At 48.8% G+C, this 26,686-nt stretch overlaps 1 protein-coding gene across 1 annotated transcript; it reads left to right on the top strand.

The window, feature by feature from the left end:
• HPD (4-hydroxyphenylpyruvate dioxygenase) lies at window positions 1-24,660 on the top strand. Its single transcript, XM_065417875.1, has 13 exons — window positions 1-21; window positions 2,214-2,276; window positions 7,306-7,410; window positions 8,284-8,326; window positions 11,171-11,253; window positions 11,891-11,980; window positions 15,268-15,371; window positions 17,804-17,881; window positions 19,686-19,848; window positions 20,401-20,472; window positions 22,263-22,385; window positions 23,205-23,321; window positions 24,550-24,660. The coding sequence occupies exons 3-13, from the start codon at window positions 7,330-7,332 to the stop codon at window positions 24,658-24,660; spliced, it is 1,065 nt and encodes a 354-aa protein (XP_065273947.1). The 5' UTR covers window positions 1-21; window positions 2,214-2,276; window positions 7,306-7,329.
• Window positions 24,661-26,686: the final 2,026 nt, after the last annotated feature.

Raw genomic sequence — 26,686 nt, 5'->3', positions numbered from 1 at the left:
TACACAGACAAAGGAGAAAAGGTAAGAATACAATTGGGTTTATATTCCCTTCAGCAAATGACTGGGACTGTTACTGCAACACAGATAATATTAATTTCTTATTCATTGATTGCCAGGTAGGATAAAAAGCAAAAAGGGGCTCCAGTTTTATAGTGTTGAAACACTGCTTATATTTATCATTTTCCTTCTCTGCAAATTGCAATTAATGATGCAAATCCTTTTTCTTCACGTTTTTGGGGAGGGAGGAAGGAGAAATGTAAGATTAGTGACATTTATCAAGGAAAATCTAACTCTTCCAAGTCTAAACATAAGCATGATTTATTTTATTATTTCTCACTAATGATTCTAAATATATTTTCAAAACTTGAAGCATTTTTTTAAAATACTGATACATACAGCAAAATTATGTTTAGTTGCTAAATACTATACCATATAACACAGATTTATTTTATGTAACTTTTATGCAAAGTACATACACAAATAATTAACAGTGATGAAAAATGATAATACAGAAGACAATAGATGTCAAATCATAGTTAAAGAAGAAAAGCTGTTTATTAAAGTAGTGTTTGACCAAATAATGTAATGAAATACTCCAAATAAATTTGTTAAACTCCCAAACTGTAATTTGGACCCACATTTGAAGTTGGGTAAGAGCTTTCCTCGATGAGAATTAATCTTTAACGTAACAAGGTTAACAAACTCATATTGGATCCAAACAATTGTGCAGGTTGTTTGAACAGTGGCACAAATTCTATTTTCCATTATTCTCTGAAACCCATCCCCATTACAATCTGTGTAACTGAAAGAAGAATTTGACCCATTGGCTTGATTCTGTTCTCATTTGAACTGATTTTACATGTGACTTAATTTACTTAAGTGAAAGCACTCCTGATTTACAAGGCTGGGAGAACAGAATCAGATCCTTTGTGTCCAGCAGTGACCGACAAAGCAATGACTGAATGGATTGGCTGCTGTGTGTTCTTCACTCCACAGGGGACCCCAAAATATTATTTTCCAGAATCATGAGGGACAGAACCCCACTGTAAATTATTCATGGAATTTTTTCCAGCTTTGCTCCTTCCTGGCTTGTGAATATTTTAGTAACACCTCCCTCACCCACACTGTAAAAAGCAACAGAGGGTCCTGTGGCACCTTTAAGACTAACAGAAGTATTGGGAGCATAAGCTTTCGTGGGTAAGAACCTCACTTCTTCTTACAGGACCCTCTGTTGCTTTTTACAGATTCAGACTAACACGGCTACCCCTCTGATACTTGTCACCCACACTGGTATTTTTCCTCTAGAGCATGCTTTTAGGGTGCTGTGATTTGATGCAGCCAGGCCACATTTACTCTGATGACTGGCACCCAGACATTATAAATAAGCTTTTGGTGACATTGTTTTTAGACAAATTACTGTTGAATGTTTAGAAGAAAAAGTAATTGTTTTGCTTGAAATGTATAACACCCCCCCTCCCCCGGCCTTTTCAAAGTCCAGCGTTCTGGGGGTCAGCGCCCTGTGACCATCAGCGCTCTGTAGGAACTCCTCAGAAAACCTGTGAAGTGGCAGTGCCTCAAATTATTTTCAACCCTGCAAAACTGGTGAATTTCAGATATCCCGGGTGTATATTTTATAAAATCCTAGTCTCAGGTTTGTGCTTTCCCTGGTTTTATTATTTCAAATGATAAATGTGCAATCACAGCATGTTTCTCTAACTCAGTGGTTCTCAAACTGTGGGTCAGGACCCCAAAGTGGGTCACAACCCTGTTTTAATGGGGTCGCCAGGGCTGGCATTAGACGTGCTGGGGCCTGGGGCCGAAACCCAAGCCCCACTGCCTGGGGCCAAAGCTGAAGCCCGAGGGCATTAGCTCTGGGTGGTGGGACTCAGGATATAGGCCCCACACCTGGGGCTAAAGCCCTTGGGCTTTGCCCCCCCCCCCCCCCCCACGCCTGGGATGGTGCAGCTCGGGCGGGCTCAGGCTTCGGTCCCCCTTCCTGGAATCATGTTGTAATTATTTTTGTCTGAAGGGGGTCGCGGTGCAATGAAGTTTGAGAACCCCCGCTCTAAACCAATCTAAGGATGGCTTAGGTGTACTCATTGGTTCTTGTTAAAATAGAGACACTGTAGGCTTGAAAGTGTTGCATGAAGATGGCATTAAAGTGAGACCCAAAACCCAGCAGGTTCATATTAACTCTTCTTCATTCCATTTAGCCCGAAGGAGGCAAATTTCTCCACTTCCACTCTCTCACATTCTGGGTTGGAAATGCTAAGCAGGTATGTAGATAAAAGTCACATGTGTGCCTGTGCTTGTGAGGTCTCAGGGTTGGATCATTCTTGTGCACTATCACTGTTTGAAGAACAGGGGCATACTGTAATCTACCTTTGCTATTGGCTGTCAGGAGGGGAGGGGCTGTCATGTGATATCTGGATGGTCCTAGGGATCTGGATTCAATTAAAATTCCATCCGTGGCTGGCTCTGGTGATCTTGCGTATGTTCTTCAAGGATGGTCTTTGGACCATTATTATGCAACAGTGCTGTTTACACTGCAGACAGGGCACCGATGGGTGTATTTGTGTGGACATGCATGTAAACATTTGTCCTCCTAAGTTAGTGGACATTCAGAAAATCCAAAATAAATGAAAATATGAAATCCCAGAAGAGATTTCCAGTGGCACATGTTTAATATGAAAAAAAAAACCCATAGTTCCTGCTGCTTCCCTGACCATGTCCTCATCCCCAGGCCTTTTTGAGTCATTTAGATGGAGGTAGTACCTAGCAGTCTTGTTTGCAGAGAGATAAGATATCAGTCTTAGCTGATTGGACCGGCAGTATATCATTCCATGTTAAAAGGACACTGGCAAGTTAAAATCCCTCTATTTTAAAAACCTGATTCTTTTTTTCAGTGACATCTTAGATTAATGGAAAGAATATTCAAAAGTTCACTTACATTTCATCATTCATGGTATTCACTTTTTCACTTACATTCGATTTGGAAGAGGGTAGTCAATTTCACTCACATTTATACTCAGCTACTAATCCGTTTCTCTTTCTAATTCTCCTACATTAGCCTGATGTTGCAATGTTTGGGTTGCAACTAAAAGGGAAAACATTCCTTTCAGAATAAGCTATTCCCTTTTTAAAATGTCACTTAACCTTTTCTTTTGCTGTTAGACTTTGTAAGAACGCATTATGACCTGCCCTTTTGCTGCCAGATTCCTTTTCATGTCATTTACAGCAACGTTTGCAGTGTGGGGTTGATTCTTTTCTCTTCCAGCAAAGTGAGTAAGCTCATGTAGCAGGTGCAGGAAAGTATTAAAAGAGGCAGTGAATCACTGCAAACTGTTGGAAAGACTCAGCAGAAAACCACAGTCGCCGTCAGCAGGGTCCTTCCCTCAGGGGAGATTATTTCTGATCCCCCTCCCCCCAATGCTATAAAAACTCCATGGCCCACCTGTACCACAATAACTGGTTTTCTGCATATAAAAGCCAGGGCAGGTGTTACAGGGCAGCAAGCAGGGCAGTTGCCTGGGGCCCCACTCCACAGGGGCTTTGTAAAGGTACATTGCTCAGGCTTCGGCTTCATCCCCAGGTGGGCTTCAGACCTATGTAGTGGGGCTTTGGCTTTCTGCGTTGGGCCTCAATGAGTCTAATTCTGGCCCCGCTGGGCGGCCCCCTGAAACCTGCTCATGGCCCCCCGTGGGGGCCCTGGACCCAGTGGTTTATAGCAAGAAAAAAGAACAAGTTAACATAAGCAGACAAAGAATCCCAACCCAACTGAGACCTGTGATCGCTGCCTATGGAGACCAAGATTCTGCCTCTCAGACAGTCGAGTGGGACACTGAGCTGGATTGAATCTCTTGTTCACCAGGGACCCGGCAGTGCCCTTGTTGTCTGTTACATGCTAAGGGCTACATTTGCAAAGGGACCTCTACTTCCTAATGTACACATACAAAGGGCCACTTGGCAGACTGGGACATCAGACCCTTACCAGTCTCTGTGTGCAAGTGCCTGTTTGTGAGTGAATGAGGGTTGTGCAGGTGATTAGGGGGTGCAGAAGGAGCATCCCCAAGGCTATCCAGATAGCACCACCTGGATAGTTGCTCAACCTCTTGTGAGTTAGCTGGTGGCTCCTGCCTCCCTGGGACTCAGCACTGGCCTTACTCCCACCCTGCAGGAGAAGCAACAATTCTGAACAGACACAGCTGCTGCGCACTCAGGCTGTGCTCTGCTGCCCCAGTCACACCCACAACTCCGCCCCATCCTCCCCTTTTCCCATCCTCCTCGTCCTCGCTAGTGACTGCTGTTCCAGACTAGCTGTGCTGAGCGTGACACAGCCCACAGCTGCTGCCATCTCGTCTGCTGCGCGTGGTGTGTGCCCAGCTGAACTGGTTCTCTGACCTCAGCACCACCCACTGCCCCATAAGGATCAAGCTTTTAGTCATGTTAATGTTCATGGTGCCAAGTCACCTATCAGCCACTGTATCCTGTGACGCGCCATCACATTATCTGGCTGGAGGCCCAGCCACTGGGGGGCAGCCTGATGCTCTGACAGCCCAAGTCAGGCCCTGAAAAGCAACATGGTGAATGGGGCTGTCTCTAGCATGGTGGAGCTTTGCACCAGTGGCGGATTAACAAATTTGTTGCCCCTAGGCCCTGAAAAAATTGCCACCCCCTCTGCGCCAGCTCACCTCTGCTCCCCTGTGGCAAGCCTGGGAGGGAAGGAGGGAGGGGGGAGATGCGGCACACTCGGGGGATGGCAGCGGTGGAGCGGAGGTGAGCTGGGGCAGGGAGCGGTTCCCTGCCCCCACCCCCCCCGCAAGGGTTACTCCCCGCGCCCGCCGGACCCAGCTCACCTCCGCTCCGCCTCCTCCTCCTCTGAGCGCGCTGCTACTTGCTTCTCCTCCCTCCCTCCCAGCGCTTTCACGCAGCAAGCCTGGGAGGGAGGTGGAAGGAGGGAAGCGTGGTGCGCCCGGGGGAGGAGGCGGGCTGGGGATTTGGGGAAGGGGCGGATCCGGGGAGGGGGGAGCAAGCAAATTTGCCGCCCTAGGCCTAGGCCTTGTTGGCCTAGGCGATAATATGCCGCTGCTTTGCACAGTATAGAAACATTTGATTTAACCCCGTGAAACAGCTGGGTTCATTGGCGAACCCCTAAAAAATTTTGAATGGAGGTGCGGACCCCTTTGGAAATCTTAGACATGCATACAAATAGGATTAATAGATTCAGTAGATCATGACCTTTACAGAGATGTTACCTGATATATGTAGCATAAAACACATTCTAGTTATGTTATATATATGGTCAGTGTCTATTCTAGTTATGTTATATATATGGTAATATATATATATCTATATTCATAAGCATATTTCCATAAAGCCTTATGGGTGGCACCGTCATATCCTCCTTCTGAACTTACTGCCAGAGGCTTGGACACTGACCATGGCGGAGGCAGTATACCTAAAATTCCTCTTTGGGCTCCCCTCTGGGGCAGACACTCCTGTGTCCCCCAAAAGGGAAAGAGACCCTGATCCAGCTGTGGGCTCCTAGCTACTAGCTATGACAGACCTGCCAGAACAGGCACTCCACCTCTCCTGTCTTGCTAAGTTAGACACTCCAGTCAGCTTCAGCACAGACACAGAGGTTGGGCCACACCCATCTGCAGTTCACTGAAACAGATGCACTCAGCTCAGGGGCTTCTTAGTTAACAGAGACTTTCCCAGCGCCCAGTGTTCCGCCTTTCTGGGCAATTTGCAACTTGTATAATTCTAGCTTCTTCTGATCTTCAATTTTATTTATTTTGCTTCCTTTTCTGTCCCTACTTCCCTTACCCGAAATAAGCAAACAGAAAATAACAAACCAGTAACCACTTTGTCTGTTCTCCAGCCACCACACTTAAAACTCACTTAAAATCACTACCAGTATCTTAAAGCAATGAGCTGTGCACAGACCCTGCTCGACTACGCCACTGTGACAGGTTAGATCACAGAACCCCCCTTGGGAACTGCCAACTGATGTGCCAAGACTACTTCTGCCCCTGCTTTTCTGCCCCGTCAGCTTAGGACTTCAGTGCCCTGCCTGGTTTGAGCCAGACTTGCTAGCCTGCTGCAAACCCAGACCCAGGTCTGAATCACGTCCCCTAACAGCTGTAGGCTTACCTGAAAGCAGCTAACAGAGGTGTTCTTGTCTTTAACACTCAGATGCCCAACTCCCAATGCGGTCTAAACCCAAATAAATCTGTTTTACCCTGTATAAAGCTTATACAGGGTAAACTCATAAATTGTTCGCCCTCTATGACACTGTTAGAGAGGTATGCACAGCTGTTTGCCCACCCAGGTATTAACACATACTCTGAGTTAATTAATAAGTAAAAAGTGATTTTATTAAATACAGAAAGTAGGATTTAAGTGGTTTCAAGTAGTGACAGACAGAACAAAGTAACTCACCAAGCAAAATAAAATAAAACACGCAAATCTATGTCTAATCAAACTGAATACAGATAAGATCCTCACCAGTTCCAGAATACTTCCTTTTACAGACTAATCTCCTGTTAGTCTGGGTCCAGCAATCACTCACATCCCTTGCGGTCACTATCCTTTGTTTCAGTTTCTTTCAGGTATCTTTGGGGGTAGAGAGGCTCTCTCTTTAGCCGGCTGAAGACAAAATGGAGGGGTCTCCCCTGGGCTTAAATAGACTTTCTCTTGTGGGTGGAGACTCCCTCCTCGCTCCTATGCAAAGTCCAGCTACAAAATGGAGTTTTGGAGTCACCTGGGCAAGTCACATGTCCATGCATGACTGAGTTCTTTACCAGCCAGGCCACACTCCTGGGAAAGTCCAGATGTGGATTGATGTCTCCAAGTTCATTGTTGGCTTAAGTGTTTCTTGATGGGGCACTTACTGAGAATAGGCTTTTCTCAGGAAGCTGACCAACTGCTTCACTACAACCTACTTAGAATCAAACAAGTATGCAGCCAATATTTATAACTTCGAATACAAAAATGATACATGCATACAAATAGGATTAATAGATTCAGTAGATCATGACCTTTACAGAGATATGTTACCTGGTATATGTAGCATAAAACACATTCTAGTTATGTTATTTATAACATATATATATAAGCATATTTCCATAAAGCCTTATGGGTGGCACCGTCACAATTGTACACTAGCTGTTTGCGAGAGAATGGGGCCAGTAGGTGACACTAAAAAGCTGTCTATGCTTTGGGGAGCGCTAGTATTGAAATGAGTGTTACCGGAAAATAGTCCTTTCCTTTCACTCTAACATGTTTTCATGTCTTTCAAAGGCTGCCTCGTTTTATTGTAACAAAATGGGATTTGAAGAACTGGCCTATAAGGGCCTGGAAACTGGCAGCAGAGAAGTGGTGTCTCATGTAATAAAGCAGGATAAGGTAAGCTTGCTGAAGAACGCTTTAAGGCACTATCTAAAGAATAATGTCAGTACTCTGGTAGCGGATCGGGGATAATAAAGTGTTGTTTTCAGTCAGTTAAATCAGGGGAGAGAAGAGATGAGGTCTAGTGGTCTCAGCACCAGACTAGGAACCAGGAACTCCAATCCTGGCTTTCACATAGACTCCCTATTAGTTTGGGCAAGTGATGTAACCCAGGTGCCCCAGTGATGTCACATGGCCAGCTGAGAGGGTGTACACCCAGGTTAATTTTCATGATATGCTTGGTCTTTTTGTCTGGGCAAAGGTAGGCAGGTCACATCTGAATTCCAGCTTGTCACATTTTGTGGCATTAAAATAAACTGCATCGGAGTCCTTGAAGCCATTTGGAATAGTCCATTAGCCTGGGGATGTCCTGTGAGGCAATACACATATTACATCTGCTTCCTCAGCTGGAACTGAGGCAAAAGGCTCAGTTTCAGGTCCAAGAACTGACATTTTTACAATTTTCTGATCGTTGGCCCAAAATAAAGGAGAACAAAAAGGGACTTTCTAATCTCCAGTTTCTCTGAGGCCAGTCCTGCATCCTTTCCTTGCCTGTCCTCAGACAAAACTAGTGATTTCAATGAGAGTTTTGCTTGAGTCAGGACTGCAGGACTGGTCAGTAACAGAGCAATGCAAAACATCCTGGGATTTTTTAAACTAGAGCTGGATGAATATTGCATAAAAGCATTCATTAGCATTTATGCAAATAAAAACACATACATGTCTTCAATTTACCTATTAGGGTCCAATCCTGCAAACCCTCCTCTAGACAGATCTCCCACTGACCTTATCTGACAGTAAATAACGTATAATATTCTGCTTAATTCTCAGATCATATTTGTCCTCTCATCTGCTCTCAACCCTGAAAACAAAGGTAAATGAAAATGATCATCAGGGATGACAAAGGTCTGCAGGCAGCTAAACCTCCTGGAGCGTAATCTGCACAGGGAACACTACTGAAGGCTACAGCGACTAGACCTCCCCCGCCTTTCCTATTTTGCTATCACAGGGCCATTTATTATCCTGTGCTGCAGAGGCTGTGTGTGGAAAATAAACAGGGGGTAGGAGCTATTTTCTCCTGCCCACTGTCTACAAATCCCCCCTGTTCCCTAGAACCTAAAGAACCCAGCCACCAGCAGCAGCTACCTTTGGAGCAGACCCAGGCTCTTAGGGAAAGGGAGGGGTTCTAACTTGTGTGGCTGGAAATCCTGCCCTTACGAAGCAGTCTCTTCTCGGGCCCTGGGTTACCGGGGGAGGCTCCTGTGAGTGGGCATTTTTTGCCTACTCTGGTTTAGGAAGGATACAATGTGATCTTTACCTGATAGTGTGAGCTAGCTCTGAGCAGGCCTTTAAGTGACCGTTCATGCTCATATTAGATCTTACAAATGGCACCATGGCTGTGAGTGGGGACAGAATTTTGTCATTTCACAAATCCAGCTGATAATTTTACTGGGTTACCACTTCTTTAGTCTTCGGATCGGCTCTGATCCTCCCTGAAGTCCAAGATGATCCTCTTGTGGAAAGCACTCGCCCTGCACCCCAGCACACCCACAAGGGAACAGTGCTGGCTGTTATTTAGCATGATTATTTTACAGTCCCTACAGCTCTGTTGGCATCGGACAGATCAGCTAAGAGGACAAGGTCTGTGCCCCAGAGGATTTACACGTGACTTTCAGTAACAAAGCAGACAAGAGGATAGGGTGGGGGCAGTGAGAAGGAAGGCCAGGGGATTGATTGCTACAATAAACTGATTTGGCCACTGAGGCAAAAGTGTGTGCCCCTGCTGCTGCCCAGCCAGTTGCCCCATCCTGAACCTCTGAGAACAGATTCCTGTAACCTGAAATTGCTGCTTCCCTATGAGGGACTGTTGAATTCTCAAGTGAGGCAGGGAGTGCTGCAAAGGTGGGAAGCTCGGCCCTGGGCCGGGAGTCATTGTGACTGTGGCTGAATGTGCTCTCAAGACTAACTGTAATAGTCCGGTGTGGGGGTTTGCGCCCTCTTAAGGGCCGTCGGGCGCCAGGCCGCCTCACTACACGGCCGAATCAGCCCTCGGTGCGGGAGGTCTCGGGGTTCCTCCCCTTAGGCCGGGGCTAAACAAAAGGCTCCCTGCGGCTGCAAGGAGCTCCAGCCCTCAGTCAGGGCTGGGCTGTATGCCAGTCCTAAGCTCCGGTTCAGGCAGCCGGAGCTGAACACTTGCCCAGTCAAATAAGCCCGTATGCTAGCTCAGGGCGGGGTAATACCCCAGGGTTCAAGGGGCTCCGGTCCTGGTAGCGGGAGTGGAGCACTCACAAAGTCAGGAAGCCCCGGCCCTTAGTCGGGGCGGGGCTACAACCAATAGTTCGGGGGGGCTCAGGTCCTTGCAGCAGGGGCTGAGCACCACAAAATCAGTAAGCCCAGTCCCTTAGTCAGGGAGTGAGCAGGCAGGTAACCGCAACCCAGGCCCTGGGTCAGGGCGGGCTGCAAACAATCCGTCTCTCTGGGGCCCAGGCCCTTAACCAGGGACTGGGTCAGTTGGTGGCAGCCCAGGCCCTAGGTCAGGGCGGGGCAGTAAGCAGCAGTTCTAGGCTCAGGCCCTCAGGTAGGGGCTGAGCAAACACACAGTAACAAAAAAAGTCAGTAGTTTAAGCCCAGGCCCTCAATCCGGGCGGGGCAGCAAACACACAGTACTTCAGGGCTCAGGCCCTCAGGCAAGGAGGAGGAGAGACTGCCACCCGGCGTGGGGGTGGCAGGGGGGAACACAGGCCCACCCACTCCACTGTGTTCCAGCCCGGGGCCCTATCCGCAGCAGTCCGTCTGCCGCGGGGTCAGTGGGGATCCTGCCCGCAACACACTGACATAGGCTCGGGGTCTGCTATCCCCGGGCTACTTCCCATCCCCTCCTCCATGGGTACCTGCTCCTCGCTGGGCTCGGCAGCGGGGTCCCACACCATGGGCTCCTCGAGTTGCTGGGGGCTGTCTAGGTCGGGCCGCTCCTCCGGTGTCGGGTCCGGCTCAGGTTCGGGTGGCCCCTCGGGATACCGTGCTCGGGGCAGGCTCGGCCAGTCCACCTCGGGATACCTTCCTTGGGGCAATCTCGGCCGGTCCACCTCGGGGTACCGCGCTCGGGGCAGGCTGGGCCAGTCCACCTCGGGGTACCTGCCGAGCGGGAGGTTTGAGCGGCGCTGGGTGTTTGGATGCCTGGTTCTGGGGAGGCTCGGTCCGTCGGCGTCCAAGTACCGGGCTCGGGGTAGGCTCCGTCTCGCAGGAGCCCGAGCAGGAGCGTCTGTCCTCTCCGGCCGCTCGGCTCCAACTGAGTGTTGGGGTCTGGCTTTTATACTTCCTGTCCCGCCCCTTGACTTCCGGGGGGCGGGAACAGGTGGTGGTGGCTCCGCCCACTTGGGTGGCTGTTCTGGCTCCTCTCTCTCTGGGGCTGTCGGGAGCCAGGCCACTTCACTACACGAACCCATGCCAAGCCATTACCCGTTCCCTCCCTTTGCGTACACATGCAATTCTCACACCTACCAAATCAATGGGAAACTTTGAAAACTGTTTCTCACGCTGCTGCATCTAATCAGGAGGAAGGAGCCGTTGATGCAAGGCAGAGCAGCGAGCCAGCGACAAGCAGTCCAGCTGCACTGAGCTCCATGCCTGGTCTGTCAGGCACTGTGAATGAAAAGTCCCTTGGGTCACTCTCTCTCTCTCTCTGTCTCTCTCTCTCTCTCTCTTTCTCTTTGCACAGAAATGGGAGAGCACTTGGTGAAGCATGGAGATAGCGTAAAAGACATTGCATTTGAAGTCGAGGATTGCGACTTCATTGTGCAGGTAAATGATGTAATCAAAGAACCATAAAAAGGTAGGGCTGGAAGGGACCTCAGGAAGTCATGTACACCCCCTGTGCTGAGGCAGGACTAAGTATTGAAGTGGCCAAGCCAGTTCAGTTTAACATCTCCAGGTCTTGCAGAGTTAAGTACTCCATAATATAGTGTCAGTTTAACCACTTATAAAGTGTGAGAGGCTCTCTTGCCCATGTGCAAAATTGCAGTAACTGCACTGAAGCAAATGTTGACGCTGGGAAAACACAGAACATGATGCACTGTAGTTTCCATCTACTGGGACGTGAACTTGCCTCGAAGTGCGGTTCTGCTCTGAAAAGTGACTCCATGGAGACAGCGTTGGGAGGTTCCATGTGTGCTGTGTCTCAATTGCTCCATATGAAATTCACATCATTTACTCTAAAGGATTTTTTTTTCTAACTCCCAGCCTTGCAATCACTCCATGGGATTGGACAGTCAATCCAGGGTCTTTCCGGTTCGTGCGTTGTCCCCAACAATATTGTAGAATTAGATGCTGTATGTCTTCTCCTGAAACATCTAGCATTGGCCAGTACTGGAGACATGACCAGGCTTGATAGGTCTGCTCTAGCATGGCAGTTCTTACAGTCTTCTGTTCTCTTTCACAGAAAGCTAAAGAGCGTGGGGCAGTGATAGTGAAAGAGCCCTGGGTAGAGGAAGACAAATATGGAAAAGTGAAATTTGCAGTCATCCAGACGGTAAGCCTGAGAAAAGAGTTGTCTCTGGTCCATCGACTGTAATGTTGTGGGCTGCAGGAGTCGGGGCTGCAAGATCACTAATCACACTCACAAGTGGAAAGGGAAATTGATCGGCTGCATGGGCACTTTCCATCAAATGCTGCAGAGCTGAGCTTTCGGGCCCCAATTCCAGGCTCCAGAGCTCCCCGTCTATGGTGGCTCAGATTGAGTGGCTGGTGTGCTTCAGCTGCTGTGGGCTTTACAGCAGCCCTTTGGTGCCTATAGGTAGCCGCTGTAAGTTAGAACAGCCCTGGGGCTGCTCTAGTTTATGGTGAGGCTATGCCAGCCCCTGGAGCAGTCCAGAATCCTGGAGGTGGCATAAATCTGCCTTTGCCTGCCCCCTTTCAGCAGAGGATCCGGCTCTCTCACTCTTCTGAATATATGACTAACTTGAGGCCAAGTGCAGGCTAAACCTGAGCTACAGGTCAATGGAGGCCCCTATAGTTGCCTACATCTCCGCTCTGGAACACATCCGCTACAGGAACCTAGTGACACATGGGAAATGTCAAAATATGCAACGACTTCTTTGGAATCTGCACAGTGAATATTTAGCAAACATCTGCAGTCGCTGCAGCCAGCACCTGGAGTTAGCATAGACTTTTCTAGCACTCTAAAATCCCTGGGCTACTTACTGCTCAGACCCAGTACCACATTCCCTATCACATGTAGGGGAGTCAAAATTGGACCCCTGCTCCTGAAAGGAACAGGTGCTGGTAAGCCCTTGGGCTTCAGAGGCTTCAGCCCCTCGCATCGCCCTACGGTGAGCCAGTAGTCAGGCTTGGTGAAAAAAAAATAAATAAAAAGACTTCCTTTAAAAAGTGGAAGTCAAATCCTAGTGAGGCAAATAGAAAGGAGCACAAACACTGCCAACTTAAGTGCAAGAGTGTAATAAGAAAAGCCAAAGAGGAGTTTGAAGAACGGCTAGCCAAAAACTCCAAAGGTAATAACAAAATGTTTTTTAAGTACATCAGAAGCAGGAAGCCTGCTAAACAACCAGTGGGGCCCCTTGACGATGAAAATACAAAAGGAGCGCTTAAAGATGATAAAGTCATTGCGGAGAAACTAAATGGATTCTTTGCTTCAGTCTTCACGGCTGAGGATGTTAGGGAGATTCCCAAACCTGAGCTGGCTTTTGTAGGTGACAAATCTGAGGAACTGTCACAGATTGAAGTATCACTAGAGGAGGTTTTGGAATTAATTGATAAACTCAACATTAACAAGTCACCGGGACCAGATGGCATTCACCCAAGAGTTCTGAAAGAACTCAAATTTGAAGTTGCGGAACTATTAACTAAGGTTTGTAACCTGTCCTTTAAATCGGCTTCGGTACCCAATGACTGGAAGTTAGCTAATGTAACGCCAATATTTAAAAAGGGCTCTAGGGGTGATCCCGGCAATTACAGACCGGTAAGTCTAACGTCGGTACCGGGCAAATTAGTTGAAACAATAGTAAAGAACAAAATTGTCAGACACATAGAAAAACATAAACTCTTGAGCAATAGTCAACATGGTTTCTGTAAAGGGAAATCGTGTCTTACTAATCTATTAGAGTTCTTTGAAGGGGTCAACAAACATGTGGACAAGGGGGATCCGGTGGACATAGTGTACTTAGATTTCCAGAAAGCCTTTGACAAGGTCCCTCACCAAAGGCTCTTACGTAAATTAAGCTGTCATGGGATAAAAGGGAAGGTCCTTTCATGGATTGAGAACTGGTTAAAGGACAGGGAACAAAGGGTAGGAATTAATGGTAAATTCTCAGAATGGAGAGGGGTAACTAGTGGTGTTCCCCAAGGGTCAGTCCTAGGACCTATCCTATTCAATTTATTCATAAATGATCTGGAGAAAGGGGTAAACAGTGAGGTGGCAAAGTTTGCAGATGATACTAAACTACTCAAGATAGTTAAGACCAAAGCAGATTGTGAAGAACTTCAAAAAGATCTCACAAAACTAAGTGATTGGGCAACAAAATGGCAAATGAAATTTAATGTGGATAAATGTAAAGTAATGCACATTGGAAAAAATAACCCCAACTATACATACAACATGATGGGGGCTAATTTAGCTACAACGAGTCAGGAAAAAGATCTTGGCGTCATCGTGGATAGTTCTCTAAAGATGTCCACGCAGTGTGCAGAGGCGGTCAAAAAAGCAAACAGGATGTTAGGAATCATTAAAAAGGGGATAGAGAATAAGACTGAGAATATATTATTGCCCTTATATAAATCCATGGTTCGCCCACATCTCGAATACTGTGTACAGATGTGGTCTCCTCACCTCAAAAAAGATATTCTAGCACTAGAAAAGGTTCAGAAAAGAGCAACTAAAATGATTAAGGGTTTAGAGAGGGTCCCATATGAGGAAAGATTAAAGAGGCTAGGACTCTTCAGTTTGGAAAAGAGAAGACTAAGGGGGGACATGATAGAGGTATATAAAATCATGAGTGATGTTGAGAAAGTGGATAAGGAAAAGTTATTTACTTATTCCCATAATACAAGAACTAGGGGTCACCAAAAGAAATTAATAGGCAGCAGGTTTAAAACAAATAAAAGGAAGTTCTTCTTCACGCAGCGCACAGTCAACTTGTGGAACTCCTTACCTGAGGAGGTTGTGAAGGCTAGGACTATAACAATGTTTAAAAGGGGACTGGATAAATTCATGGTGGCTAAGTCCATAAATGGCTATTAGCCAGGATGGGTAAGAATGGTGTCCCTAGCCTCTGTTCGTCAGAGGATGGAGATGGATGGCAGGAGAGAGATCACTTGATCATTGCCTGTTAGGTTCACTCCCCCTGGGGCACCTGGCATTGGCCACTGTCGGTAGACAGATACTGGGCTAGATGGACCTTTGGTCTGACCCAGTACGGCCTTTCTTATGTTCTTATGTTCTTATGTGAACCTGAAAGGGTTCCAAATTCAGGTTGGGTTTGATAAGACTCCAATAGCTTGGAAGCTCCTCGGAACTTCTTGGGTCTGCAAATCTGAGGATTGGCTGCTTTATCGGATTTCCAGCCCTTGCGTTTCCCATCCTGGTCAGAAACAGCATCTGAATGGCTTCTCTCACTAGGAGCTCCTGGCAGTGGGAGTTGGGAGGGAAAGAAGCTCATTGGACCATTTCAGAACCCACAGCAAGGTGCAAGTTACGTTTTTGAACTAGGCGCAGGTCCAGGTGCTTATTGAACAGTTATTGGATTATCAGAATCCGTGGAGAGGAACAATATTTGTAATGTTACCCATTTTCTCCCCTCCCAGTATGGAGACACGACGCACACGTTAATAGAAAATCTTAACTACAAAGGTCTCTTCTTACCTGGCTTTGAGCCACCTCTCTTCAAAGACCCACTGTTACCAAAGCTGTAAGTATATTGTACAGGGCCTGATCTAGCAGTTCTTACTCATACAAAACTCCCACTGGCTTTGCTGAGTAAGGAATGCAGGGTCAGGTCCTCATTTCATAGTTGTTTACCTTCTGTATGGTCCAGTGAAATGTTCACAGGCTGGGCGGTCTGTATGCAATAGATGTGAGCTCTAGGTGGACCTGTGCTGAACTCAGGCATTGTGCTTTGCATGGTCTCTTGCAAACGTCTTCTGTTTTTCCTCTATTTGGGGTCCGTCACCTCCTGGTTATGCTTGCAGTTTCAGGCTCAGATGCACCTGAAAACTCAAAAGCGAAACTTGGTCAAAACTTAAGATGGGCCTTGTAATGGAATGCTAAACTGTATTATATCGTTCAGCCACAAGATGGCGCCACAGCAATACCTTAACATAAGCTAACAAACAGCCATTCCTGGCAGTACATTAAAGCAGGGGTTCTCAACCTTTTTCTTTCTGAGCCCCCCCCCCCAGCTATAAAAACTCCACGGCCCACCTGTGTCACAACAACAATATAAAAGCCAGGGCTGGCATTACGGGTAGCAAGCAGGGCAATTGCCCGGGGCCCCATGCCACAGGGGCCCATAAAAAGCTAAGTTTCAGAGTAGCAGCCGTGTTAGTCTGTATCCGCAAAAATAACAGGAGTACTTGTGGCACCTTAGAGACTAACAAATTTATTAGAGCATAAGCTTTCGTGGGCTACAACCCACTTCTTCGGATGAACTCAGGCTTCTGCGTCAGCCCCGGGCAGCGGGGCTCAGAGCCCCGGGCTTCAGCCCCACGTGGCAGGGCTTAGGGTTTCTGCCCTGGGCCCCAGTGAAATAACCCTGGTCCTGCTTAAAGACCCACTGCATTGAGAACCACTGCATTAAAGGATCTTCTGAATGACACATCTCTGGTGTACTGCCCTGAAAAGGAGGCTCTGTAGCCAGGCTAAGTCTGGTACAGGAGCCTGACCTGCTAGTAGTAGCCCTGCAACCTACCCTGTACAAGGTGTGCCTGACAGGCCTGACCCACACAATTCACATCTGGCTCTGGATCACAACCCCAGCCAAACGTGCAGGGTGTCTAGATTCAGGGGTTCGGTTTGACTCATTTAAGAGACAGGGAACAGATGCAAAATTCAGAACCCAATTTGGCTGCTGGACCCTTCCCCCAAAGCTCAGCCACTAGGGGGTGACATGATCACACATGTGAGCAACCAACCAGCAGTGACGCATACACAGGACAGTACATTACATGGCGAGCAGTTGTGCTCGTACCCAAGTATGGGGCCTGGAGGGAATTTCCCCCGGGGATTATTGGCAGAGAGTTTTAGTTGTGTTTTATCTCTTTGGCACGGAGTGGGAGTTGTGTGTTAGGAGCAGATGAGCATACCTCCAAGGGCAGGGCCGGCTCCAGGCACCAGGCAACCAAGCTGGTGCTTGGGGCGGCACCTGGAGGGGGGCGGCGCGGCGCTCGGGCTGCCGGAGAGAGCGGGGCCACAGCCGGGCTCGCCGCCCTCCCCCCGGCGCTCTGGCCGCCCTCCCCCCCCGCGCCCTCCCCCTGGCTGCCGGGGGGAGAGCGGCGAGCCCCTGTTGGGGCTCGCCGCCCTGCGCTCTGGCCGCCGGGGGGAGAGCCGAGCCCCAGCCGGGGCTCGCCGCCCTGCCCCCAGCGCTCTGGCCGCCGGGGGGAGAGCCGAGCTCGCCGCCCTGCCCCCGCCGGGGCTCGCCGCCCTCCCCTCCGGCGGCAGGCCGGGGGGCGCGTCCCGCCGGGAAGGAGCCGCAGCCACAAGCGGGAGGGAGAGGCGCGGGGCTCCCCGGCAGCAGCAGGGATTCGGCCCACGCCCCCGCGCTGCCCACTGGGCCCCTGACCGCTCCGCCTGGACCCACCACGCTGCCCCACGGGCTGCAGGGCTGGAGCAGCCTCTGGGCTGCGCTCCCGGCCCCAGTGTGCAGCGGCCCGGGCAGAAGCCCTCTGGTGCGGGGGGAGAGCGGAGCCCCCGCCGGGGCTCGCCACCCTCGCCCCGGGGCTCCTGCCGCCCTCCCCGCAGCGGGAGAGCGGAGCCCCCGCCGGGGCTCGCCGCCCTCCTCCCAGGGCTCCGGCCGCCCTCCCCCCCGGCGCCCTGCCCCCGGCCGCCGGGGGGAGAGCGGAGCCCCCGCCGGGGCTCGCCGCCCTCCCCCCGGCGGGAGAGCGGAGCCCCCGCCGGGGCTCGCCGCCCCCCAGGCTCCGCCCCCCCCCGCAGGAGGGGGAGCAGCCGGAGGCTTTTTTGCCTGGGGCGGCAAAAAAGCCAGAGCCGGCCCTGTCCAAGGGACCCTGGTTCTTTCTCACTGGCACCTGTTTTGATGGCACTGGTTGTATTTTAAGAGCTGTGTCACTACATGCATCAATGCCAGCTGCTTTTTGAATTAAAACTGACAAGGTGTTTCTTTCTCAGACCAAGTGGCAAGCTGAGTTTCATTGACCATGTGGTGGGGAACCAGCCGGATCATCAGATGGTCCCTGTGGCAGAATGGTGAGAACTGTAGCAGTTAGAAAAAGCCGCTCAAGCAATTCTCTCTGCTAACAACAGTGTTCAGTAATTTATGTCCATGTTTAACATTCTATTTATTTTATTAACACTGCTGTCTTGCTGACAGGACTCTTTGCACAATGTTCAGTTCTCTTAGGAAAGTACACTCTGGCTTCCAGGGAAGCAGGGCTGTATTCCAACATGGTGCTCAAGAGGGCAAGGGCCAGCCAATGTGCTGTGGGATTTAGGGGAGTGCTATCCGCTGGCTAGGGTCACGACCAGCCTGCCCACATGTCTGCATATGTCAGAAGATATTCTAAAGAAAAAAAGTAAATTATAGTGTAAATGAAGTAAAACTCCTTTATCCACCTGAATCACATAGAGGAAGTGACATTGACAGTGACTCAAAGAAAGACAGGTTTCAGAGTAGCAGCCATGTTAGTCTGTATCCGCAAAAAGAACAGGAGTACTTGTGGCACCTTAGAGACTAACAAATTTATTTGGGCATACGCTTTCGTGGGCTAAAATCCCCACTTGGTAAAGCAACTCCCATCTTTTCATATGCTGTGTATTTATTACATATGTGGACTTGAGGGATCGGTCGACACTACGCGCCGCCCTGATGGTCCAGGGACAACTACATCGAACACATCACTGGCCACTGACAGTACCAGGAGGCGTGAGCCGGAGCGACATTGTGCATCGACGAGAAAGGGAACGAGATGCATATGCTGTGTATTAAATTTGTTCGTCTCTAAGTTGCCACAAGGACTCCTCGTTGTTTTTTCAAGGAAAGACAGTCACCTGAGGAAACCCCTGGAAAGTGACTCCCAGCTTAACACAGCAAGTAGCCAAAAGACCCCTCGTAAATACAGCCCCACCCCACATTCCTGAGGCTTTGTCTTCACTACCCGCCGATCCGGCGGGTAGCAATCGGTTTATCGGGGATCGGCTTACCGCGTCTAGTGAAGACGCGGTAAAATCGATCCCTGATCGCTCTGCCGTCGACTCCGGAAATCCACCTCGGCAGGAGGCGGCAGCGGAGTCGGCGGCAGCGCGGCAGCGGTCGACTTTCCCGCGTCCTCACCGCTAGGTAAGCCGACCTAAAATACGCAACTTCAGCTACGGTATTCACGTAGCTGAAGTTGCGTATCTTAGGTCGGACCCCCGCTGTAGTGTAGACCTAGCCTTAGGGTTAGGGTTAGGGTTAGGGTTAGGGTTAAAACAAAGTAAGCTGTGTGAGGTTTCAGAGTAGCAGCCGTGTTAGTCTGTATCTGCAAAAAGAACAGGAGTACTTGTGGCACCTTAGAGACTAACACATTTATTTGAGCATAAGCTTTCGTGGGCTGCAGCCCACTTCTTCGGATGCACAAGCTGTGTGAGTTTATTTAATCAGTAAAGACCATTATCAGGTGATGTAGCCAGAGGGCTTGAGTGAGTCGCATGTAAAGCCACTGAAGTTAGTAGCGTTACAGCAGTGAAAGGCAGAGTGATGTAAATGAAAGTTATTTTGAGTGGATCCAGTTCAGCTCTGCCAGACGATGATGCACTACTCATTCATTTCAAGAGGTGAGATGACGTGGTGGCAAGGATGTGTTGTCCTGTGAATCTGCAGACATTCAACTGCTCATGCCCTGTTAAAGCGGAAGGGAGTTTCGTGGGTTAACCCTGGCAAATGAGGGGGAAACTATCTTCTTTACTTTATTAATCTAGTGACAGAAACTCACCAGCGCTGAAGTCCACAGTTCTCAGAAGCTATGAGTTGGTTTAAGGGGGAATGAAATCTGCCTTTTCTGTTCTCGGTCAGGTACCAGAAGAACCTTCTGTTTCATCGGTTCTGGTCTGTGGATGATAAACAACTGCACACACAGTTCAGTGCCCTGCGTTCCATTGTGGTCGCCAACTATGAAGAGACCATAAAAATGCCCATAAATGAGCCAGCAATGGGCAAGAAAAAATCCCAGATTCAGGTAAATACTCATGAAACTTGGGTGTTGACATCAAGATTGTTATTTCCCTGTAGGGCTGTGGTCATGCCCGGCGCTTCACACAGAAACAACAGATACAAGCTGCTCAGGGCCAGGACCTAATTTCAGGATTCAGGAGGGCTCATGAGTCAGTGCCCACTTATTACACTAGATGGCGATGTCCCACTGAAGTTATATCTGGGTGAAAATCTGCAGTTATGGTCGGAAAAGTGACTCTGGGAAAAGAGCCTTTTCTTATTCAACAGAGCTGTTGTAACAGAGTGAGGGACTGTTAGACAGACAGGGGAGCTGCTTGCACTCAGACTGAGTTTGCTGTCCTAATACTCATAGTCTAGCCCTCTTATTTCACTAGTAAAACACCCGTGAGTTTAATTTTCCATTTTGTGGCTGGGCTGGAGGCAAGACCTTGGGTTGAGCTGCGACTGCTTTTGCATCTTTTGTTTTTAAGCATAAAAGCAACTTAGAAAATGCACAACCGTTGAACCAGAGCCAAAAAAATTCCTGCACTAGTAGTGTGTGTTTGTTTCTTGATAGGAATATGTGGAATACTATGGAGGAGCTGGAGTCCAGCACATTGCTCTGAATACCCCCGACATTATTACTGCTGTAAGTCTGGCAATTTAATGAGTAAACATAAAAATGAAAAGAAATCCAGTATGTTGCGCAAACTTTTTAAGTCGCTGTATGTAGCAGTGCCCTTAATTTTCTCTGAGCTACTGCGTAGTGAGCAAAACAGGCCAGTTCACTTACACAGAGCTAACCTGCAACAGATAAGGTTTTTAAAGCTGTTTCCCAGGGGTTTGCTTAATTGCTTCAGCAATGGTGGCTCACAGAACAACCCACTAACTCTCCTTTGTCGTATGGCTGCAGAGATGTCAACTATCCACTTAGGGTGACCAGATGTCCCAATTTTATAGGGACAGTCCCGATATTTGAGGCTTTGTCTTCTATGGGTGCCTATTACCCCCCACCCTCGTCCCAATTTTTCACACTTGCTCTCTGGTCACCCTACATCCACTGCACATTGAATTGTCTCTTGCAACTTGTGTTAACTCCTTATGCTTAACAATCCGTTCCACGTTCCGTTTAGCTGTGACACTCTGAGGACCTTTCCCACACTGATGAAGAGCTCTGGGTAAGCTCAGAAGCTTGTCTCTTTCACCAATGGCAGTTGGTCCAATAAAAGATATACCTCACCCACTTCCTCTCTCTAATTATTTTGCATGATTTTTGTGCATTCTCCTACCCCAACCAGCACAAGAGACACACCCATTTCTTCAATGGCTCTATATGTAAGAAGTTTGGTGGGTCTCAGCTCAGTGTCCACATCACAAAAACCCCACCACAATTGACATTACCTGTCCCCCTTGTCAGCAGCCACAGCAGAGAGGCCAAAAACTGACTGGGCCACGAGGATTTGCCCTTCGAGGTGGTACATCCAGGTCAAGATTAAGGCAGCTTGGCAGGGGGCTTTGTGGAGGATGCTCATGTTACCATTGCGCATGCTGTAGTTGTCAGTTTATACATATAGGATTAGAAACTCCAGGCCTGTCAATCTGACCTACTTCACCGGCACTAAGTTCTCTCTCGCTGTCTCTTACACACACAGAGTTGTTGGGATACTGAGCACTCATACACACAGAATCTTGTTGGAAGACTGCAGGCTAACTCCTGATGCCATCTGTCCTGTCCATCGAGGACTCAAATCAGATGGGCTAGAGCAGAGGAGTCTTAGTGCAACCCACACACCTCCTGGGTGTGGTGTTCTGTCCCATCTACTTGCACTGAGACCACGTAGAGAGAGATTAATGAGTCTGCTACAGCCTTAGCTAACAGCCACGTGGCTTTTAGCTCATGCAGTAGAGGCTCATACACTCAGCTCCAGAGGTCCCAGGTCCCATCCCGCCCGCTGACAACTGGGGTCTGTCGGCGTGACATTAGCATCAGTTCATTTCTTGGAGTGTCTCTCTCTCTGTTTCCAGGAATTCAGCTGACTTCTATTGTGACCCTTTAATTCCTTCCCCTTTAGAATGGGTCTGGCTTTTCCCGTTCATTTTTTAATGACATGGAAGTGCTGCTATAAGGGTAGGTTCTGTAACAGCAGCCATGCAGGCAGCCGGATAGGCAGTGGTTGTTCATGGCTTGAATGAGTGCTAGCCTAGGAGGGTTGCACATGGACTGGTTTGCATCAGGAGCTGCCATCTGGCTCTCTATGCTGCATGGGCTCACCTTGACCTGCTGCTGAGCTCTTCACACCAGCTACTGGCATTTCCAGAACCTAAGCCCTGACCCAGCAGCGACTTTGCTGCTCTGAGCGGGGCCATGCTTTAGCCAGTAGGGTGGGGAAAGGGGTGAGCAAAAGAACCACTTGAACGGATCTCACTCTTGTGTTACAGGTCACCAACCTGAAACAACGGGGCATGGAGTTTATGACGGTTCCATCCACTTACTACCAGCAACTGCGAGAGAAGCTGAAATCTGCCAAAATCAAGGTTAAGGAAAACATCGACAAACTGGAGGTCAGCCTGGTTCTCAAGGCATATGCAGACAAACCAATGCAATCTCTGGCATTTCAATAACACTTTCCAATTTGGAGGGTCACAAACAGCTCTGCAGAATGCGATCTCTTCCCTCACCACTCGAACTGGGCGGGACTTTATCAATTGTTAGAACATGCCGATGTGCCCAAACTGAAACTGTTCACGAAAATTAATCAGTTTCAATGATAATTTTGTCAGGAATTTCTCAGGTCCAGGATGGGTGGAGGGAGAGACAGCCCCACCCCATTTGGAACAGGGATTTGAGCCTCCATCTCCCAGATCCCATGTGAATGCCCTAATCACTAGGTATTGGGTATTCTGGGGTATGGAGTGTCTCAAACTCTCCTTCCCCCCAAAAAACAAGCTTAAAACCTCTACATTTTTCATGAAAACAAATTCTTGTTTTCCGTACTCACCACTAGAATCCAGCCACTCCTGGGGACAGATTGTGACAGTTGTTTTAACAACCCAGTGACATGCCAATCATTTAGGAAGGAAGGAAGTGGAGAGTAATGCATCCACCTGAAACTGCAGACGGAATTTTAGATAACCACAACATAACTCCACAGATTGGCATTTGACCAGAACATTATTGTGTTTAAATCATAATCTCTAAAGATCCTAATGCCACAGAATTCCAGATATTCCAACTCAACCAGCTCTGATGCAGACCAGACATCAAAAAACTTTTCACAATATTGTTGAAAGATTCAAGTGGATTTAGGGGGTTATTTAGCACCAGCTTCCAGCTTCTCAACAATTCTCCAAACAATTGGTTTTATTGTTTTTCTTTCCAAGGAACTGAAAATCTTAGTTGACTTCGATGAGAAAGGATACCTGCTTCAGATCTTCACTAAACCCGTTCAGGATAGACCCACTGTCTTTCTGGAGGTCATACAGCGCCACAACCACCAGGTTTGTTGAGTGTTTGGGGCTTGAGCGGTTCTTTCCTGGCTGATTTAACTGAAAATGTTAAGATTTTTCATTATCATTTAAAAAAATGAAGCTATGCCAAAAAGCACTGGTAGGCAGGAGCAATTTTGGCTCTGTTTCATGTCCCTGCGACCACACAGGGATTTTGCTCTGAGATTCTTAAAGTTAAAGTTTTGAAAAATGAAAAAGCTGCTGCAGAGACTTGGTTCCTTAGACCAACCAACCCAAAATGGCAGCTGCAAGCAGCATGGTGGGATTTCTCATGGGACCTGGGAGCTGCCATGCTTTTTAAGAGATGCCGCTGCTAAGCCATTTTTACAAAAGAAACATTAAAAATCCAAGTTGCTCTTGGTTGACTGAACTCACATCCTAAAGGGACCTCGGCCTGCTCAGGCCATCTCGATTGTTAACCAGGCTGCTGATGTTTGGCAGTCCTGGACCATGATTGTAATGGTATGAAATTCCAAAGGGTACTTACCCACTAACCTCCTTCCTTCAGCCAGTGTCTCACTCCTTCAGAGCACCGTGTAAGACAGCAGACTGGGGAGACTTCCTCCCAATGGAGAAAATGGCCTGTTTCTGGGCCTCAGTGGAGAATTCTCGTTATTGCTCGATTTGGTGCCTATGCACGCTGGGTGGATACACCAGAAATAGAAAGATAGAACCAGATCCAGCCCTAGACTCTCCTGAGTTTGCCTGCTCTATTCCCTTGTCACTCCAGAATTATGTGCTTAATTTTATTATCATTCTGAGGTGGGAAGGAAAGGGGAGGCATTTTTACATGTATGTCACAAAGTTGTATTCTCGATGGAGTCTTTGGTATGGCTCTGACACTATAAATAAAGATTAGCAGCTTGCGTAGCACGTTCCACCATCAAATTTCAATTAATTAATCCTCACAAGATTCCTGTGAGCTGCAATAGGTAAGCAGTACCATCCTCAGTCTATAGATGAGAGAAACTGAGGCACGGGAAGGTTAGATGACTTGCCTATGACCACTGCAGTTATCAATGGCAGAAGTTCGTGGCTTCAAGTCCCATTCCTAGTCCACCAGGACACACACTAATATTCTGTGTCCTTAGGGAAGGAAGTCCCACTGTATGTAAGTAAACCTCTTGTGGCTGCTTGGTTTACTCCTGAGACTATGGATATAACAAATTCACTTGCCATGTCCATATGCCAGTTAATGTTCTTTTCTTCCCATATGTAGGGATTTGGTGCTGGAAATTTCAAGTCTTTGTTTCAAGCTATTGAAGATGACCAGGATGCAAGAGGAAACCTTACCATACTGACAGCAAATGGAGAAACTAATTTCATCTAGAGCCTCTCAGCAAGAGATAGGCAGCAGACACAATTACTTTCATATATAAAAGTGCCTATACAATTTTAAAAAAAATCCCCAATAATTTGGGTAATTAGCCCAACACTAAGCATATAAACCAAGGAAATTCACAGTTAAGCTTGGGCGGCAGGTATAATAGGCCAGAGGTGGCTAAGGCTCCCCTAACCCAGGCCATGGCCCAGCCCACACTCCGCCCTGATGCCCCGCCTCTCTCTCCCCCTCACCCCCGATGCTGGTGGGGGCTCAGCTCAGACAGGCCCAGGGGTCGGGCTGGCGCGGCGGGTCAGTTTGGGCCGGGCCGGTTTGGGCCGGCCCGTCGAATCGGTTCGGGGTGGGTTGGGCCAGCGAGTCGGGTAGGTTTGGGCCGGGCTGGTGCGTCAGGCCAGGTCGGGTCAGGGTGGCGCGTTGGGTCAGTTCAGGTTGTTGCGTTGGGTCGGTTCAGGTCGGGCTGGCATGTTGGGTCAGTTTGGGCTGGTGCACCAGGTCAGTTTGGTCTGGGCTTGCGCGTCGGGTCAGTTCAGGTCGGGCTGGACCAGAGCCTCGGGTCGGCTTGGGCCGGTGTGTCAGGTCGGTTCCGGTTGGGCTGGCACGTCGGGTTGGTTTGGGCTGGCGCGTTGGGTCGGGTCAGGTCGGGTCGGGCTGGTGCGTCGGGTCGGGTCGGGCTAATGCGTCGGGTCGGTTCAGGTCGGGCTGACACGGGTCAGGCTGGCACGTTGGGTTGGTTCAGGCCGGGCCGGCGTGTCAGGTCAGTTCTGGTTGGGCTGGCATGTTGGGTCGGTTTGGGTCAGGCCGGCACGTCGGGTGGGTTCGGGCCGGCACGTCGGGTGGGTTCGGGTTGGACTGCCGCGTCAGGTCAGTTTGGGCTGGCACGTTGGTTGGTTCAGGTCGGGCTGGCGCGTCAGGTCAGTTTGGGCTGGCACGTTGGTTGGTTCAGGTCGGGCTGGCGCGTCAGGTCAGTTTGGGCTGGCACATCAGGTCAGTTCCGGTCGGACTGGCATGTCGGGTCGGTTCAGCGCGTCAGGTCAGTTCCGGTCGGACTGGCATGTCGGGTCAGTTCAGGTAGGGCTGGCGCGTTGGGTCGGTTCAGGTCGGGCCGATGCGTCAGGTCGGGCTGGGCCGGCACGTCGGTTTGGGTTGGGCTGGCGTGTCGGGTTGGTTCGGACCGGCGCATCGGCTCGCTTTGGTCCGGGCTAGTGCATCAGTTCGGGCCGGGCCGGCACATCGGGTCGACCAGCGGTTTGGAGCAACTGGGGCGGGAAAGCCAGTGCTTGGAGCAGTTCAGCCAGGGCTCCTACGGCAACGGCGTGGGCCCTCGGGACTTCGGTGGGTAAAAGGGGCAGGGCCTTGGGTATAAGGGGCGGGGCCAGGGGGCTATGCTCCCCAAAGGGGGGGATTCACATGTCACCAATGCAGTTAAGTTTAAACTTAAAAGGAATCCAAATGTGATATGGTACGGCAATGTAATTAGGGCATTCCAACAACCGTAACTCTACCCTCCGCTGACATGGGGGGGCAGGATTTAAAAATAATCAAATGTCTTTAAAATCACTTTAATCCAATCTGGGCTGCTGAATACTAAAATGCCTTAATCAGCACTACAGGGTAGTGTTCAGGTTTAAAGAATAACAGGGAGAAACAACCCATTAACCCCAATGAACTATTTGCATGTTACGTACACACAAGATTTCAGCGAATGTTAACTATATGAGAAATGCAAAGAGGGCAGAGTTAAGGTTTGGTGCCCTAACTGCATGTCATACCTTAAGATGTTTGGATTTCTTTTAAATTTAATCTTACCTGTGAATTTCCTGGGTTTCTAACACTTGGTTTTGGGATAATTACAACGTCCCTGTAATGTGGTTTAACCTAAACTGCCAATATATGCTCTCAACCTTAACTCCACTTTAATGTAGTTATTGTCTAATTCATTTTAATTCCTAAGCTAATTAACATGTACAGTCTCAGAAAATGTGTTCTGTACTCAAAGGGTACGTGCGGTAACTTT

The sequence above is a fragment of the Emys orbicularis genome, chromosome 16 (genome assembly GCF_028017835.1).
Source record: "Emys orbicularis isolate rEmyOrb1 chromosome 16, rEmyOrb1.hap1, whole genome shotgun sequence".
NCBI classification, from domain to species: Eukaryota; Metazoa; Chordata; order Testudines; family Emydidae; genus Emys; species Emys orbicularis.
Note: the sequence above shows the minus strand (reverse complement) of the source record. Positions and strands in the feature narration are given on the sequence as shown.

Bases quoted from the DNA above. Each gene is read 5' to 3' on its own strand.
- HPD (XM_065417875.1), top strand. From the start codon at position 7,330: ATGGGATTTGAAGAACTGGCCTATAAGGGCCTGGAAACTGGCAGCAGA. The intron at 11,981-15,267 runs GTAAGCCTGAGA...CTCCCCTCCCAG, and splicing joins AATTTGCAGTCATCCAGACG to TATGGAGACACGACGCACAC. The intron at 19,849-20,400 runs GTAAATACTCAT...GTTTCTTGATAG, and splicing joins AGAAAAAATCCCAGATTCAG to GAATATGTGGAATACTATGG.